The sequence below is a fragment of the Poecile atricapillus genome, chromosome 15 (genome assembly GCF_030490865.1).
Source record: "Poecile atricapillus isolate bPoeAtr1 chromosome 15, bPoeAtr1.hap1, whole genome shotgun sequence".
Lineage (NCBI taxonomy): Eukaryota > Metazoa > Chordata > Aves > Passeriformes > Paridae > Poecile > Poecile atricapillus.
Window position 1 is genome coordinate 4,847,542 of NC_081263.1, and position 17,087 is coordinate 4,864,628.

Genomic DNA, 17,087 nt, shown 5'->3' on the forward strand with positions numbered 1-17,087 from the left:
CCCACTGGACTCCACAGTAGTACTTTCCCTTATAATCAGGTTTATAATGCAGGATTAACAAAAAATGTAGGTATAAATGGCACTAGACTAAACTGGATCAATCCTTTGATACACTACAGCAATAAATAAAATAAGGCTTTTCCAACCTATCAATTTACTGGCTTCAAATCAAGCACCATGATTTCAAGATCTGAGTTTTACTACTATTTTTTAAATTAGCACCATGTCATTCAAATTACTGATATATGGAATAATCTTTTACAGAAAAAAAAAAAAAAAGAGGAATATTTATACCAGTTAGTACTTGGATACACAGAATGTTTGACAGACTTCATCAAACTACATGGCATCACATACCACAGACAGCATATTACACAAAAACACAGTGTTTAGTAACACAGCACATAATTCCTGATCTATTTTATGTGACAGGTGCATTGCTCTGAGGTTGGTCAGGAGTTCCAAGAGATGTATTTTACTAAGACCACCTACTAAAACCACCACAAATTTCAGAGTTAGTAGCAAAATTTAATTAGTTGTTCTTTGTGTACTGCCCTGAAAACAGTGAGCAGGAAGAATACAGCCCTTGCATGTATTATTTTGAGGACAGGAAGCAATGTGTAGGTTCACACAAGTATTTGCAGCTAAAAATCAAAGTGGATACAAGCAACAAGCCTGACTCAGAATAACAGCAAATACATAACATTAAATCTCCGAATATAGGCTATTTAAGGAGGGACAGAACAATTCTGAGCAAATTCTCAGCCTGCTTTTCACTCATCCGCAGAGTTCAGGACTACACTCCTTGTCCAGAGATGCTCAGCACTAAGCATGAGACTAGCTACTACAAAAGCTGCAGCCCTAGACACAACAGGGTGAGGTAAGGACATAGGAAGTCTGCCTTTTGTATCAGAATGCCAATGACTGAAGAGACGATCATAAGCTTCAAATCTGTGAGTTTTAAGTCAGACTTTGAAGGTATTTAAATCCAAAGTAGGTAGTTTTCTTGTGTTGTATCTGCTGCTCCTCTCTTCATGAGAGCTCTGTGGTACTGGGGGCATGCAGGGACAGGAGGGAACCGAGCAGCACATAAAGGTTACAAACTACTGACAAAACCACCTGAATATTCAAAATGTCTTTTGTGCTAATGAAATAACATTTCATTGGATAATGTTTCATTGTTACACTTTGGCAGTTTGCAGCTTCATCTACACTCACATTGTAAGAAAGATACCAAGCAGAATTATTTTCAATTACTGCTGAAAAGACTTTCTGGTCACCCAAAATCAGACACTAAGTAGTGGAATACTACTATGCTACTACTACTCAACACCAGACCATTCTCATTGTTACATGTCATGCCTTTTCCACAATTCACAATTGAATGGCACAGAGTCTTACTTGGATTCCTTCCTCCCTGCAAGAAATAAACTTCCGAAACAGAACCCCTCAAACCTCTGACTTACCTGGTGGTAACTGAAAATTCTGAATGTTAGTCGGATTCTGAGGTGGCTGAGGCAAACGAGGTGCTAAAACTGTAGGAGTCAAAGTCGCTCTGATTCCACTTGTAGTTGGTGTTGGAGTCCTTGGCAGACTTTGTGCCACTGTATTGGCAGTGCCTTTAGCCATTCCTGTGGGGGTGCCAGGAGCTGCAGGAGGTATCCCACCAGGATTGGGAGCAACATTGGAGAGCCCAGCTTGCATAGTTTGCCCAATAATCATGCTACCCCCTGTAGTACTGGGCTGGCCACCAGTAGCCAGCGTCTGCTGTTGGGATACTGCCTGGACTATAGTTTTAGGAGACTCAGATTTGATGACCTGTGTGGCAGGAGCTGCTGGCACAGTGGAACCAGACTGGCTGTTCACAAGCGACGTCTGGAGGGAAACTCCAGATCCCACAGTGGCTGTTGCAACAGCAGGAAAACTCCCCACACTGATGGTTGAATTGATCACAGTATTGCTCCCGTTCTGAGTGGCTGCACCAGCTGCAGCCACCGTGGGTCCTGCTGTGTGGATCGGGGGCCTCACGAGTGTTACCGTGGGCGCCCCAGTGCCAACACTCGGTGGTGGCTGCGAGGAAATCACTGTGGGCGAGGAGGAGGATGCAGAGGACACAGCAGTATTAAGGAAAGAAGTCTGGATGACAGTGTTAGAAGCTGAGGGCAAAACAGCATTAACAGCGTTTCCTTTCCCCACAGATCCAGGTCCATTGTTAACGAGAGGGGCAACAGCAGGTGCAGGAGCAGGGTTGGCAGTCACAGGAGTCCCAGAGAAAGCAGCACTTCCTGTGTGGTGAGAGTTCATCACCACATTACTCCCATTCAGAGTCTGCACTGTCGTGGTCCCAATCTTGCCATTCCTGGTGGACAAGGCAGTTGCCATGGTGCTGATAACCACCGATTTGCCCTGACTGAGGGTCCCTGGAGCAGCAGTGACTTCAGATCCTCCTGCTGCTGCAGTGGTGGTGCTGGTGCTCGTTGTGGTGGCTCCATCCAGAGCTGAAGTCTGGGACCTGGTGTTATGATTAATAACACCCCCCTGCACTCCTCCTGCCCCTGCAAAACAACAACGAGGTTAAACAGAGCGAATGAGCAAGAAGAGAAATCCAGCAAAGACAGAATGTTCTCCCTTATCACCAGGTCTTCTCCATCTCCCAAGCTGCCTGCCTGGAGCCAGGAAAACAGGACAGAGTACAAACTGAACATGGCTTTAAAGACATTATTTTAAAGCCTCCAATATCCCACCAAAGACTGGCAGATTCAGTATTAATTGTAACCCCCCTGCTTTTGACCCTACAGTAAGACAAAATAGGGAAAACAGATTTAATATGAATCAAGAGAAGGGAGTAAGAAGATCATCTAAGACCTCTTCCCCATTCTAGAGCCTGACATCCCATTTAGAAACAGGATTGCAAATGTGAGGGGGGAAAAATGGCCATGAAAGACACATTACTAAGATATATTCCCTATACCCAGCACACATTACTCTCTAATCCTGGCATCTCCTACAAAGTAAAGTCAGTCAGAGCAGGAGGCTCAACAACAGCAAAATATGAAAAGTGAAAGGAAAGAAAAACATTGGCCTGGCAAGATAAGAAATACTGCAAGGCCCGGAGTAGGTTTCTAGAAGACCCCTCTTCCTTATTACAGAATTTGTTCCGACGGATCTGAAGTTCTCACAGCCAGAGATAGTTAAAAATAAATAAATAAAAAGCAAAGCTGGTTTTCAGAAGGGACAAGATGATGTAGCTTCTTGTCCTGAATAATCCTCATGCCCCTTGATAAGGCCTGGTGTTAGCACAAGTACAATCACACACAGTCCAGGTCCTGGCCCTAAGGAGACAGAAATGGGAAAAGAATAGTGACAGGCAGACACTGAGATGCACATTATAAGGGTCAAGGAGATCCTCCTAGAAGTGCTTCATCGATCATAACAGAGGGTCTGTAGTATCTTCTTACACTTCAGCAAGATGAAATCAAAAATAAAAAGGGGGGAGGGGAGGAATTGCAGAGATATTCTGGGGAAACATTTCTTTCAATCCCCCTGAAAAACAGCTTCCCTCCATTCCCACGTAGTGAGCCCTCAGTCCCAGCCTTTACACTGCCCCCCTACAAGCCTCACAAGACGAAGGGGGAATATTCCCAGGCAGCTCCGGGGGTGGGCGGGTGGGAGAAGGCGCTGTGCAAGGTGGGGTGTTGTGGCCTGAATTCCCCCCCTTCCCGGGACCCGGCGTTGTGACAACCCCCCCTTGAGGGCAGAGGAGGAATGGGAGGTGTTGGATGCCCCCTCCAAGCCCCTGGAACAAGGGAGGGGGTGCAGGGAAAATATCAACGCAGGCAGATATGGGGGGGAAGCATTTTGAGGGACTTCCTCCCCTTGAAATCCCCCCTCGCTTCCTCCTCTACAGGAAATAGGTGTCATGATTAATAACACCCCCTTCCACTTCAGCAACAGCGAAGGGGGAGGGGAAGGAGCATTTACACAGACAGCTAAGGCGGCATTATCAAGAGGGAATCCCCCCATAACCTCCACCCCTGGAAAGGGAAGGGGAGCAATCACAGGCGGCATGGGAGGCACAGCCATGACCAAGGGGGTGGGCTCTGCCTCCTTCAGTCCCCGAGATTAACAGAGCCCTTTTACACTCCAGCAACAAGGGCAGGAAAAGCAGAGGGGACCGGCAGAGTCACGGACGGGCACTGCCGGCTCCTTCTGCGGGGCGGCTGCCCCCACACATGATCCAACACCCTCGAGTAAGCACAGGCGAGGAGGGAAAATAAAGGGGAGGGAGCAGAGGCGCGGACATACACCGAGGGGGCATGATGAGGGGAGGCTCTCCCCCGTATGATCGATACCACCCTTTGCACTCCCGCTCCTGCCACAACGAGAAGGAGGAGAGAGGGAAAAGGGGGGAAAGCAGTGAGGGAAGGAGGCAGCGGGAGCTGGGGAGTGGGGGGAGGGGAGGGCCCCTCTCCCTCAGAGCCCCCCACCCCTGCCCACGTTACCTGCTTTTGTGATCTCTGGGGCACTCAGTCCCATCTTGCTGCCGCTGCTGCTCTCTGTTTGGGCATTAGCATTGCCTCCTACTACTACTCCTCCAGGGCTGGGGCTAGGGCTGCTGCTGCTACTGCTGCTGCTCACAACATGGTTCCCCAGCAGCCCCCCAGCGGCCCTCAGGGGCTCCTGCGCCTTGTGGTGCTGGTGGTGGTGGCCGGAGGCCGCCAGCTGGGACTCCAGGGAGCCCACCAGGTCGCTCACCACCTTCTCATCCACCTCCGTGTTCAGGAAAACCTCATCCAGCAGATCCGAGCCCGCCGCCATCTTTTTTTCGGAGGGTTCCTGTGAGCGGCTCCCTCCTCCCCCCCCTCCCCTCTCACGGCTCCCTCCTCCCCCCGCCCCGCTCACACTCGGCCCCCCCGCCCAACCGCGCACGCGCGAGCGCCCGGCCCGCACATCACCGGCCGAGCAGGGATTCCGCCCGCCGCTGATTGGCCGGCGCCCGCGCTATAAAAGGCCGTGCAAATGGCTGCGAACGCTTAGTTGGGAGTCGGGCGGCGGCGGCGGCCCCCCGGCGGCCGCGGGCGGGCGGGGGCTGCGGCCCTTCGGGGCGGCCGCGCTGCGGGTGCGGGGGGTTCGAGAGCCGCGCGGGGCGGCGGGGGCGGCCGCGGCCGCCGCCGGCTCTTTGTCTGCCTCGGCCCAAAATGGCTGCATGTTTTCCCTGCTGCTCCCTGCGTCCGGGTCTCCCCCGCCGGCGCGAGTCTGAAGGGCGCCCCGCACCTGTGCCAGCTGCGTGTAACTGATCCACCGGCGGGGCGGGCGGAGCACACGCCCAGCCCCGGGCGGGGGCAGCGGGCGAGGAGGAGCCCCCCGCGCCTGCCTCCCTCCCGCCGCCGCTGGCGGGGCGAGCCGGGGGCTGCAGCCCCTCGGTGCGGCCGGGCCGCGGGGGCGGGCGCCGGGCGCGGTCTGACTCAGCACGGCCGGGGCCAGCTCCGGCAAAAGCGCGCCCGGCTGCGAGCCCAGCGCCGGGAAAGGAAAAGAGAAAATGAAAAGGAGAGAGAGGGGAGGCGGGGGGGAAAAGAGAGGGAGACGGCAATTTTGAACGGTCCAGTCGCAGCTGCGAGCCGGCACGGCGGGGCGATCCCCGCCCGTGTGTCAGCCCGCGTTACACCCCCGCCGCCGCTTAACCCTTGGGGGAGAGCCGCGCTCCGCAGCGGCGCTCGGCGGGGAGCGCAGCCCCGGGCCCGGGCCGCGCTGGCTGCAGGTGGACATGATCGCTTACGGGAGGCAGCTGCACTTTGACCTTGTTGTGCAACCATCATAAAGGAAGTAAATAACGTAAAAATACAACCCGCCTTTCAATAAATGCGCTCTTCTGCCAGGCGCTGTTTCCCCAGAAAACTGAATTACTGGAATAGTATTACCAGATGCAGTTGGAACAATACTATCAGCTGGTGCGATTTATCTTTCACAGAATAGAATCATCAAGGTTGGAAGAGACCTTTAAGATCAAGTCCAACTGCACTGCCACTCTAACCCCTAAACCACTACACCACATCATCCAGCGCCAGATCCAGATGCCTCTTAAACACCTCCAGGGGTGGTGACTCTACCACCTCTCTGGGCAACTTTGTCCAATGCCTGATTTAACTTAACTTTCAAGTTTTAAGGGGTAGCAAGCTTAAAATAGCCCCTCTTATATCAGGATTTTAAAATAAGCTTTGCTCTTATGTTTTGGGAATGGGCGGCATTAGAGGCTGGAACTCTCTTGTAGTGGGATAGGCTCAGCACCTGCTGGTTGATGATTCTGGGGAATTGATTGACCTGAAAGCTGCTGCCTGGAGGCTGGTGGAGACCTGGAAGAGCAAGAGCCATGAGTTATCTGTGAAAAGCGGATCACTTTAAATATATCCGAATTTTTCTCTATGTAGAGTTGCCCAGATGTGCGTGTCAACACTTCTCCCATCACATATTTGTGCTGATCTCTTAACCTGTAGTACTCTAACATGAATTAAATTGATCTGCTTGACACTCGACCCCATGAGCAATAGGAACAGTGCTGAAGTACTGTCCAGTTCTCATCTCCTCCCCAAATATGCAAACATATAACAAGAGAGAAGCTGTTTGCCAAAAATTCACATAAAAACTGAAATTATTTGCTCTTAATATCCAGACCCCAAATAATATAGTGCAAGTACCTTAAAAGAAAAAATCCTAGAAATTCAGTTCATAGTGAGGGACATTATTCTTCTAGTTTCTATGTCCTCTTCTCACCTGCAATAGACTCTGGCTGATAACTAAAAATTACAATGTTAAGCTTTTCCCAAGGCTCCACTCACTTACCCCTGTGGCATCACCCTGAGAGACTGCCTATATCCTCTGAGTTTTATATTAATATTTTATTCTTGTACTCAAATGCTTTTCTCAGTCATCACTTGACACACAAGGGTGAACAAGAAACTGCCCTTTTCATCTGTATGAATTTTAACTCCCATTTTATCAATTTTTGACAAATTACAGTGCTGCAAAGTAGCTGTGATTTTACAGACATCAGTGTAGGTCATGTTGGCTGTTTCTTACAAGACAGAAATGCTGCTTTGAGCAGGGCAGTCCCAACCTCTGCTGCTGCCACAGTCAAGCACGTTGCTAGTTTTAGCTATGGTGAAATTCTATAAGCAACATACCAAAGAACTCTCTGGAACAGAAGCCTGGTCACATTCCCTACCCAGCAGAAGAGTTAATCAGCTGCTCAAATGATTTATTAAGGGTGAAAAAGCTTGACTTAAGCCAAGCCAACCTAAAGGTGCAGAGTGGCTGAAAGACTTTTCTTTGATGGCATCTAGCCAGGGTACAGCCCCATGCTGGGCCACAGTGCCTGAGGAACAAGGGAGGAAGATATGCAGGATGTTATCAGGTGGCAGCAGCAGTCAGCATGAAGGGGCAGAGCAGCCTGCATTCTTCCTCTGCTCACATTCTAGGACAGCTTGAATGTAGTTTACAGATGCCTACAGAACTAGAAATAAAACCCTCAAAATCTTCACGTCCTCATTCTAACACTCTCTTTAGTGTACCATATGGCACATCTACCATATTAGGTAAACAACTTTACAAAATTACAAGAGCAACTGAGATTCATTACAACTTGTGCATTATAAGTGTGTAGGATTCATTACTGAATAATTTATCTTTTCATACATTCTGTCTCTTGTTTGACATTGGAAGTAAGTTTCTAGACTGAATTCTTCAGGATAGGGATTCCAGCTCCTCTGTGCTGTATTACTCCATTTCAAACGATATAAAAAGAGCAACTTGCACAAGAATTCTAGCAATGGAGTACAGGTAATTATTAGTGTTGGTTAGACTCAATATACAGTGAATGCTGTGGAATTCACCCATCAGCACCCATCAATTGCGTCAGAAGATCTTGAACATTACAGGCACATATGGGTTCCCTGTGTGTCAAAGAGCAGAAGATAGCAGGAGGTATCCAGGAAAAATGGAGAATTGTCAGTTCCTTTAACCTCCTTTCTTTATGTGATTATATTATTATATATTATTATTTCAAATACTTATTCCTCCCCCCTAGATCTACAATGTAGATCATGACACAGAGACTGTCTCAGGTTAAAGTAATGCCATTCTCCTTCTGTTTGTTTTCTAAAAATGAACTTAGTCTAGAACTCATTACAGAAACATCTGACAGAGGTATGGATTGGGGTGACAAGGGACAGAACAGAGAAGCCTATGGATGGTTTTAGTCTTAACTGACCCATCAGAAGACTAAAGGTCTGACAATAAATCAATTAAAAACTTACTGTTTTGATGGGTGATTTCTTGTTCTTCTTTCCTGCCCCTCTCTCTGCTCCTCACCCAGGATCATTTGAAACACTGGAAGTTGGGATTTAGCCAGTAATACCTTGACTTCAAAAGCTCAGTCAAACAAGATGACAAAACTCACTGTGTCAGTCTCCACTGGAAAGTGTTCAGCAAAACCCAAAATTTTGGGCATTCATAAAGCTGCACTAACCTTGTAGCCAGTATCCCTCCCTACCTTTTTGCCTTGTACCCCGTTTCCTTTTTTTATTTTTTTCCTTTGGAGGAGCACAGGAGTTCAATGGATAATTTGGTAAGCAGAGAGTGTTAGAAGCAAAGGAATGAAGTCCTGGTTGAAGATGTTGCAGTTCTGTGCAGAAGTTCGACACCGGTAACCTTGAAAGTCTGTGTGCTGATTCTTCTGCAAATGGGTGTCAGTCTCCACTAGCAAGTGATCAGCAAAAGCAGCAAGACTCCATTTGCATCCGGAATACAAATGTTTGACAATCTATAGGAAAAATATTCCGGGTTTAAGTATTTTTCTTTGAGTTTTAGGGATTATCAGTTTTTACTCCAGACATTCACCAGTAAGTAAATAAAGCAACTTCAGTGCCCCTTGTAGTCTACACTCTTGACTATCTTCTCCATGAAATCTCAAAATATTGTTAAAATCTTGGTCTTCAACTCATCCCATGTATTTCAGTTGTCCTTAGGTGAATCCCTGAGGAAGCCTAATGCTCCTAATAGGGATTAATATTCATAATTAAGTAAGGTATGCTGCAGGAAAATGTCTTAACCCTTGCACTGTAAAATAAAAAGAGATGAACGATAGATTTGGAGAGCAAGAGTATAGTCCCTTCTTATTTTATGATAATCATATCTACCTACACCCATATTTCCACTGAAGGACAGTGTCTGTCCTCATGGGTACTGGACTCTTTCTGCCAGCCACAGAAGCACCAGCCTGCAGTTCAGTGTTCAGTGTTCTGGACAGAAACCTCACATGATGCTTCCAGGAAAGAGAAATGACAAAAGCACCCACTTAAAATAAGTATTTGTACCTGCATAACAATTACTGGAACACCAGAAATAGAGCAGGAAAAAACCAAACTCTTTTCATAAAATATACTTGATTGAATAAATACTTTATGTGACAACTAAAGGGATATCCTCTTTATAAAACCAAGGTATTTAACAATACTTAGTTATTAAATAAAAAAGACATAGAAAATGTCTGTTAGAGGGACACTGCTTATGAGCTTGGTTTTCAAAACAAAAGTTAGCTGAGCACACTGCCTTGGCATTCTCCTGAGTGTTTTTGGGGCAGAATACTCTGCCACTAGAATATGCTACATGCAATTCCCACAGGAGTTATTTCTGTGTAGCTCTCCTGAGGCATTCCAAAGTCCACACATCCGGTAGCCAAAAGAGCCTGGAGAATATACTGTGGGATAAAGGATTATTGTTTAAAACTCTTCAAGGCTTTACAGCATAAAAGAGCTGTGGAAAACTTTTTCCTTCCCAACTGCTCCTCATCTGGTTCATCATGCTTGTTACTGTCAAGATAGGAAGTATCAATACCCAGACTCATCTGTAAGGGAATTCCTAAGGAACTTTACTCATAGGAGAAAATGTAAGTTTTTAACCACATACCCCAGCAGTTAACAGAGATTTCTAAAACAAATCTTCTGAAGGGAATCACTAGCAAGTTTCCAGAATTCTGTTTGTGGAAGAGACAAGCAGCAGGAATGTCAACTAAAATTTGTGTTTTATGTGTTTTATCGGTACTGAAAAATCTCTTGTATAAACCTACATGATTCATGGGAAAAAGAAAAATATTATTAGAAGATTAGAGGTCCTTCTGGTCACTACAACCACCTTCAGCAATTTCACATATTTTGAATTTAGCAAATTATTAAAATGGACTGTGCAAAATGAAAATGCTTTCCTCTCTAAGCAAATTAAAGGACTTTTGGAAAATTGAATCACTATTTCCAAGACAGAATATGTCAAGAAAATGTGCCTACTGATGGGTCTCATTACTGGAAATCCAATTTGCACATTTTCCAGCCAGGATTTGTTAGAATATGTTTGAAATATTTCTTTTAAGTGAGAGGTGACTTTGGCGGGTTTTGCTTCGATTTTTCTGTGAGCCTTTGTGAGCAAAGGATGATCCTGCCAGGGATGTTTTATCAACAATATATCCTCAGACAACCTAATGGTACATGATACCATGAATACTCCAGTAATGGATTCCCGCGTCTCTTGATTCAGAGCTGGACACATTATTGACCAGTTACGGCAATCAGTGTTATCCTCTTTCTTTATACACTTCCCTCCACTCACTGGCCTTCAAAAATACATTAATAAAAATAAGTGAAAGAACCAAAGATGAATCCTCATCCTGTTTGTTCTTGGTCAGTGCCAAGAACAGGCACAGCCAATGGCACACCAGTTATAGAACAGTGGTTGCTGTAGATGAAAACCTTTGTCCTATGGAATTTCATATCCCATATGAGATAGAGACTGTAATTTACAGAGCAGAGCTGGACTTTTTATCTAAATAATTCAGTAGCCCCATGGTTCCTCTCTTAAGATAGAGGAGTTATTTCAAATGAAGATTCTGTGTGTGCCCGAATACACACCTTTTAGCTCAACAATAGTATCAAATGAAACTAACAGGCTGTAAAGTTGGTAAAATTTTCAGTATATGTTCAATGCATAGGGCAAAATCCAGATTCTTTTACATTTGAACTGGAAGAATAATCACGTGTGCAAACCGGTCTGAAAGTCATCTTCAGATGACAAAAATGGCTCAATTGTTCTACCTACTCCATCTCTAGTTCACAGTCTGTCAAATGCTCTTACCAAGCCTTAGGAGACAATAGAATTCCTGACCAACTTTAGTGAGATTATAAAGAAAACAGGCACAAAAGACACTGAACTGGAAAGCCAGTGTAGACAGAAGAGGCATGGAAACATCATCACTAACAAAAAAAAAATGAAAGCAGTCTAGTACAGGAGGTTTGTTTTGGTTGTAATTAAATGAGATTTTATCTAAACTTTTTGTGCATTTGGAAGGCAAAAGTATGCAAGGAAGATTTTGATGAGTTTTTGTTATTTTTTGTGGTTTTTTTTTAATGAATCCTCTGTAATAACAGATAATATTTAAAAATAACAAATTTCAAAAATCATGCCATAGGTTCCTTATTGAGCTGTCTCAGAGTTAATGAAAACACAGATAGAAAGGCTATTAGACAAGTTTATTTTTTTTCTGGATTCTCCAGCAGTCTAAATACTTAGGGATAGGATTCCACACTATAGGCTACTGTCTTATGCTGCCTAAAATATATTCTCACTATCAGAGAGAGTTCCGGAATTGCCCCTATTCCTTTAATGAGCTTTTGCTCATTTTGGAAACTGCAAACAAATCAAATAACTCAGTTAAATACGGGAACTGAATAGTTGCCTGAAGAAGCTAGTGCATGTTTTGAAGAAAGTCAGACAAAGATTTTTATCTCTTACAAGACAAGATGGGCAAAACTTCCAGCCCAAAGGAAATGACACACCAGGATGGAGGGCCAAGGGAGTTAAGTTGTTCCTTACTGTTACCTACCTTTGTTTGTAGGGGTACCTTGCAGTACTCTTCCAATACCACACAAGTGTAACAAAGCTGACACTGTTCTTCAGACCAGTTCATGCTCCAAGTTAAACTTGCACAAATCTTTTGTCTTCAAAATGTCCTACTGGAAACTGTGCATCCCAAACAGCCTTTGGAAGTTTGGAAAGGTGTCATAGGCAGAGTAAATGTTGAGGATGCTGCTGAGTAAAATACAGAGCCCAAGATGAAGATGTGAGGTGTTCTGGAAAAAAATTAAACATATTAATCAAAATTAAGTGAGAAAACTGAAAAGCCAAATCTCTTTTTTAGTTACTTTACACCAAAAAAATGTGGTTTAAAAGTGCACTAAATATCAAACACCTTGTCATACATGAAATGATGGAGAAATGAGGTATGAGGTACAAATAATGCAAAGGCTTTGGAACAGTAAATGTCAGAATTGTCACGTGTATGTGAAAAGTGTGTACATAAATACTACAGTGGTAAGGAGAAGCATGAGTTAGACGAAGATTAAATTCCAGTTTATTGTCATACAAAAATTAATTACTGAAACTGCACTAAAATCCTATTGCTATGAATTATTTTACCATTCTTGTTATCTTTAGTCTAAACCTGAATTAAAACCTATAAACTTTAAACTCCAAAGCCTCTTTAGTCTAATTTTAAAAAGGAAAATAACAAAGATAAATGAAGAACACCCTAGAAGATAAAACAATGACTAATAATTCATATCCTCAAAGACATTTCTGAAACATGCCTTTTAAAACGAGTCCAGGAGCAATTCAAGCCATGAAAACTGCAGCAGATGTTGTGCAGGAAAAGAACAGCACACTGCCAAGGCTGGAAAAATGATCCCTTCCCTCACTGAACAGAAAGAAGCTGAATCTTCAACCCATTTGTAAAACAGGTAAGGAGAGGGAGATTCTTTGGCTGCAGAAGAGTCCACTGTAAAGAATGAATGGAAATGAGGTCTCTGAACTAAAATATCTCATGAAACACTCTTCCCTCTAGGTTCTCAGCTCAGTGATGTGCATTGTTGCCCTATGGTTTGATTTGCACAGCAAGAGCTGTGAAGCTGGCTCTTGGTTCAAGCCCACTGAAGCCTCAGTGCCAAGGAAATAGTGCTCAGTACTTATAGCTGTAATGTGTTCAATAATTTGGAGAGAGAGAAGTTCAGGGAGGGAAGGAGAAGCCCTTAAACAAACATTGCTGCCAAGCTTTCTGGAATTTTAGCCAAACCCAGCTGGTGAAGGTAGATTTCTGTCCAGGCAATGGTGGCATTTTCTGGTCTGCAACATCTAGGGCTCTTCAGTATGTTTTGTACTCTCAAAAATATTTGATTTTGTTCAGAAAAGACTGGTACCAGAGTGATGCATCAGGCTGTACTCCCATCTGCTCCTTGGTCTTTCTACTGAGACACTGTCAAGAGTACCAAGTAGGTCAGTTGTGACAGTCTGGTTGTAAACTTGGGCTCTCTTCAGCCCAGAAGTGGATTTAGATCATTGGTTATCACTGCAGCCTCGGTAAGTTGGGCATGAAGCTTAATACACAGATTCTTATTCTCCCAATTAATGCATAAATGTGAACTCTACAAAATCTCCCCCTGCAGACTAATCCTCCACAGGATTTCATCCCTATAAGCCAATTTTTTGCTTTCTTTCTCCATTTATTACTTCCTTTTTTTTTTTTTCTTTCATTTCAGTGTGTCTTCAATATACCTTTTTCACACTTCATGCCTGGAAGAACTTTATGAAATCCCACTTTTACCCCATGCCCTTGCATCAGTGCATCTGTGAGGATACAAAGAGGTTTGCCATTCGCTTCAGTGCAACATATTCCAAACCAAAGCAGCCTATGCAGCAAAAAACACAGTCAGAATTTGTCCTAATGGAACTCAGTATCTTAGGCACTGTTCAGTGCTCCCCACTCTCCTAGACAGACAACTGTATCTTTTTATGCCTTAATTATTTCTAAACTTAGATCTGAATCCTCTTACTCTTTTCAATGGGAAATTGATGCATCAATGCCTTTTTTAGAATGTGTCTGACTTAAGTCTTCATCCTTCAACTTTTGTCACCAAACTGCAAACTTTAGCTGTGTCAACCTTTTTTGTGTCACATAGACTATCCATTTAACTATCTTCATGAAAGGATCTCTTAAAATTATATCCAGCTTCCACATCTGTGAATAAATCACTACCTTCTTAGCCAGGATAACTTCATCTTGTGATTCATGATCCAGAAAGCCTTGGTATAAAAGGTATTTGCACTTCCTTAACTGCTTCATTCCCCAAAACTTCAATGACAAAGTGAACTGCAAGAGCAGGCAGTATTTTGGGCTGAGTGCTCAGTCTTATGTCTAATACTGAGTGTGGGATTTAGTCTCATTTCTATAAAGTAGACACTGGTGGAGTGGTGTGCTGTGGAAAGTCTGGAATAGCAGTTTGTGTTCATCCCAATAAAAGATGTTACACATGTCCAAGATTTAGTTTTATAAAAGCAAGTATATTTACGTTGCCTCCTTACTCTGTTGCATCAAAAGTGACTCCTAACCTTGATAGATTCAGGCAATCAAACACAACTTTTGAGTAGATTCATGGCATATAAACAGCAAAGACTGGGCAGGTCAAAACAGCACTGTTGGCTTATCCTACCCATTTAAGTGGATATATTGATATATCTTTTAAAAATGAAGAGTTTAGAAGTCAGACTGGTAATTTGAATCTTCCACATGGAAGTGCTACACAAACAGAAAAATTCTCCAGCATGTTTTTGTAATTTTACTGCTGGATTTTCACAAGTACAAAAAGAAAATATCATTTTGCATTACAGCAGGAAAACTGCATTACCTTTTAGAAAGTGGTCGATTTTTCAGGGAAAAGAATAACTGACTACAGTATGAAAAGTGGCATTGACTGCATTAATAGAACAAGAAAATCAAAATGTATCATTCTAACATGAGTGTATTTACAATAAAGCTGATTAAAGTGTAGATTAAGAGCCTGTTATTTCTAGAAAGGAATAGAAAATGCTGCTTTTTTAATCTTTGTAGGTAATTCCTTATCTCAGATACTGACACCATGCATCATAAACACTGTATCTGCACAAAATAGGTTTGTTTTCAGCCAAACTCATGTGAGCATTTCTTCCTCTTATGTTTGTATTTCATACAGTTGGAGCATTCAAATAAACAGTGCCCAAAGTGTGGTTTCGCTTTCATGCTCAAAAACTCTGTGGGTCTGGATAAGAAATTTAATCTCTCTGCCATCTCCTCCTCACTGGTAAAATATATTTTGTCTTTACTGTGCAATGGTCTTGGATTGCTGAGAAGTGCAGTGGAAAAATGCAGATTTATGCCAGTGCCACTGAATACACAGTCAAGGTACTAATTAAGAGAGCCAAACCCCCATAAGCCTAAAACGATGAGATTTTTAAAAATACTTAATTTAAAACCAGAAGTTATACTGACGTTAAATTTGATACATGGGGGTGGAATGAAAGATGTCAAAATTAAAATCCCTGAGGCACAGGCTCAAAACTGAGAAAAAGAGAAAGGGGAGAGAGGACAGAACAGCATTACAGGTGTTACAGTCTCTGTACTTATTTCTGAAATAAAAAAGAAAACACTTATTGTTTTGATGGATTTTTTTTTTTTGAGGAGACCCCTTTTCCTGAAATGTGAGACAAGCTAATGTAATGAAACACTATTTCCTCCATGTATCATTGTATCTCTTTTTCTTAGACTGTGGGGAATTGAGAAATTAATTTTACAAAGCCCACATTACCTAAGTACAGGTTACTAATTCTTCCATTTTTTCTACTTATTAATGTTTCCAATTTTTCTTATTCTTATTCCATTCTCCACCCTCCATTCTTCCCATCATTTTAGTTTCCTTCAGTTGAATTTACATGCTTTTTTCTTTATTCTACTTCATCAGCTTTTCTTTGTGTAAAATAAAAAACTTTACAAGGGTGGATCATTTTTTTCCTTGTCATTTTTCCTGAATCTTTTCTGTTTCTCCATCCTGTTCCAGTCCTTCCTTCACTCCTGGTCTCTTTACTGCTTATTTCCCACACCTCTACAGAACTGTGTCCTGTACTTGGTGATCTTTCCCTCCTTCCCTACAGCTACCATAATGTTATTTTGAAACTACTGCTCTAACTTCTCTTCCACTAGGGCTCAAGCATTTCTCTCTTACTTTGTATCATTTGTTCGCCACACCCAAATTCAGATCTCTGTTCCATTTTCAGTTCCTCCATTTTCCATGCTTGTTTTTTTTCTTTCCTCTCTTTTTTTTGCCACCAACTGCAAACACATCCCATTGTCCCCAGGTGCAAGAGGTGATGCTTCAGCAGGCAGTGCCTGGCTGCCTTCCTCCCGCAGCTGGAGCTTGTTACAGGTGTCCTGCCAACTGCTGGCCTGTCCTTAACTGTGCCAGAACTCACCTGAGTCAGTTCAGCTCACATTTCCATGGATGTGGCCATCACACACCGCACAAGTTCTCTCTCACCATCACACACCCCACAAATTCTCATCACTGCAGTGAATCACAGGTTTCTCTTTTACCTGCTATGAAATGTGCTTAGATACATGGGTGGGTACCCTCTCAAATGCCTCTAGATGCCTTCCAGCTGCCACGGGAGTCTCCTGAGTTCTGGCAACACAGGTTTTCCTGTAAATAAATTAGCTATGCTGTTACATGGTGTGACTGTACCCTACCTCCACTCTCCAAAGACCACAGGTACCTGTAGCCCAAAAGGCTTTTGTGTGAATCCTGTGTCTGCTGTGACCACAAGGTGCCTCTCTGCCAAATTTCCTACAGAATAACTGCAGTCAGCATCTTCATATGAAGCCAAATGTTCCCTCTTCATATGAGGGATGCCCAGGATAGCACACTTCTCATGAATTTACACAGTGAAAGACGCTCTTTGGTTCCCCCTTCCAACATTTAGTGCATGAGGAACTGTATTTTTTAGCAGAATAAATAATACTAACAGGCCACTTAAAATGTCAGGTGTCATATTTCTTCTTGCTGATCGCTTGTTATCTCTGACTGTTGTCAAACACGAGATATTGAGGAAATTCATTACAATAAGAGTATCTTCCAGAAGCAGGCTGATTTGTGGCTGTGGTGATTATAACTAAAATTCTGTATGTT

General features: G+C 43.6%; 1 protein-coding gene across 1 annotated transcript in view; it reads right to left on the minus strand.

The window, feature by feature from the left end:
* TAF4 (TATA-box binding protein associated factor 4) overlaps window positions 1–4,833 on the minus strand; it is a 36,713-nt gene extending 31,880 nt beyond the window's left edge. Inside the window, exons 1-2 of the mRNA XM_058850705.1 lie at window positions 4,503–4,833; window positions 1,467–2,555 (exon numbers count right to left, since the gene is read on the minus strand). Of these exons, the coding sequence (XP_058706688.1) occupies window positions 1,467–2,555; window positions 4,503–4,818 (1,405 nt within the window). The 5' untranslated portion in view covers window positions 4,819–4,833. The remainder of the gene's footprint in view (window positions 1–1,466; window positions 2,556–4,502) is intronic.
* Between the last annotated feature and the right edge of the window lie 12,254 nt (window positions 4,834–17,087).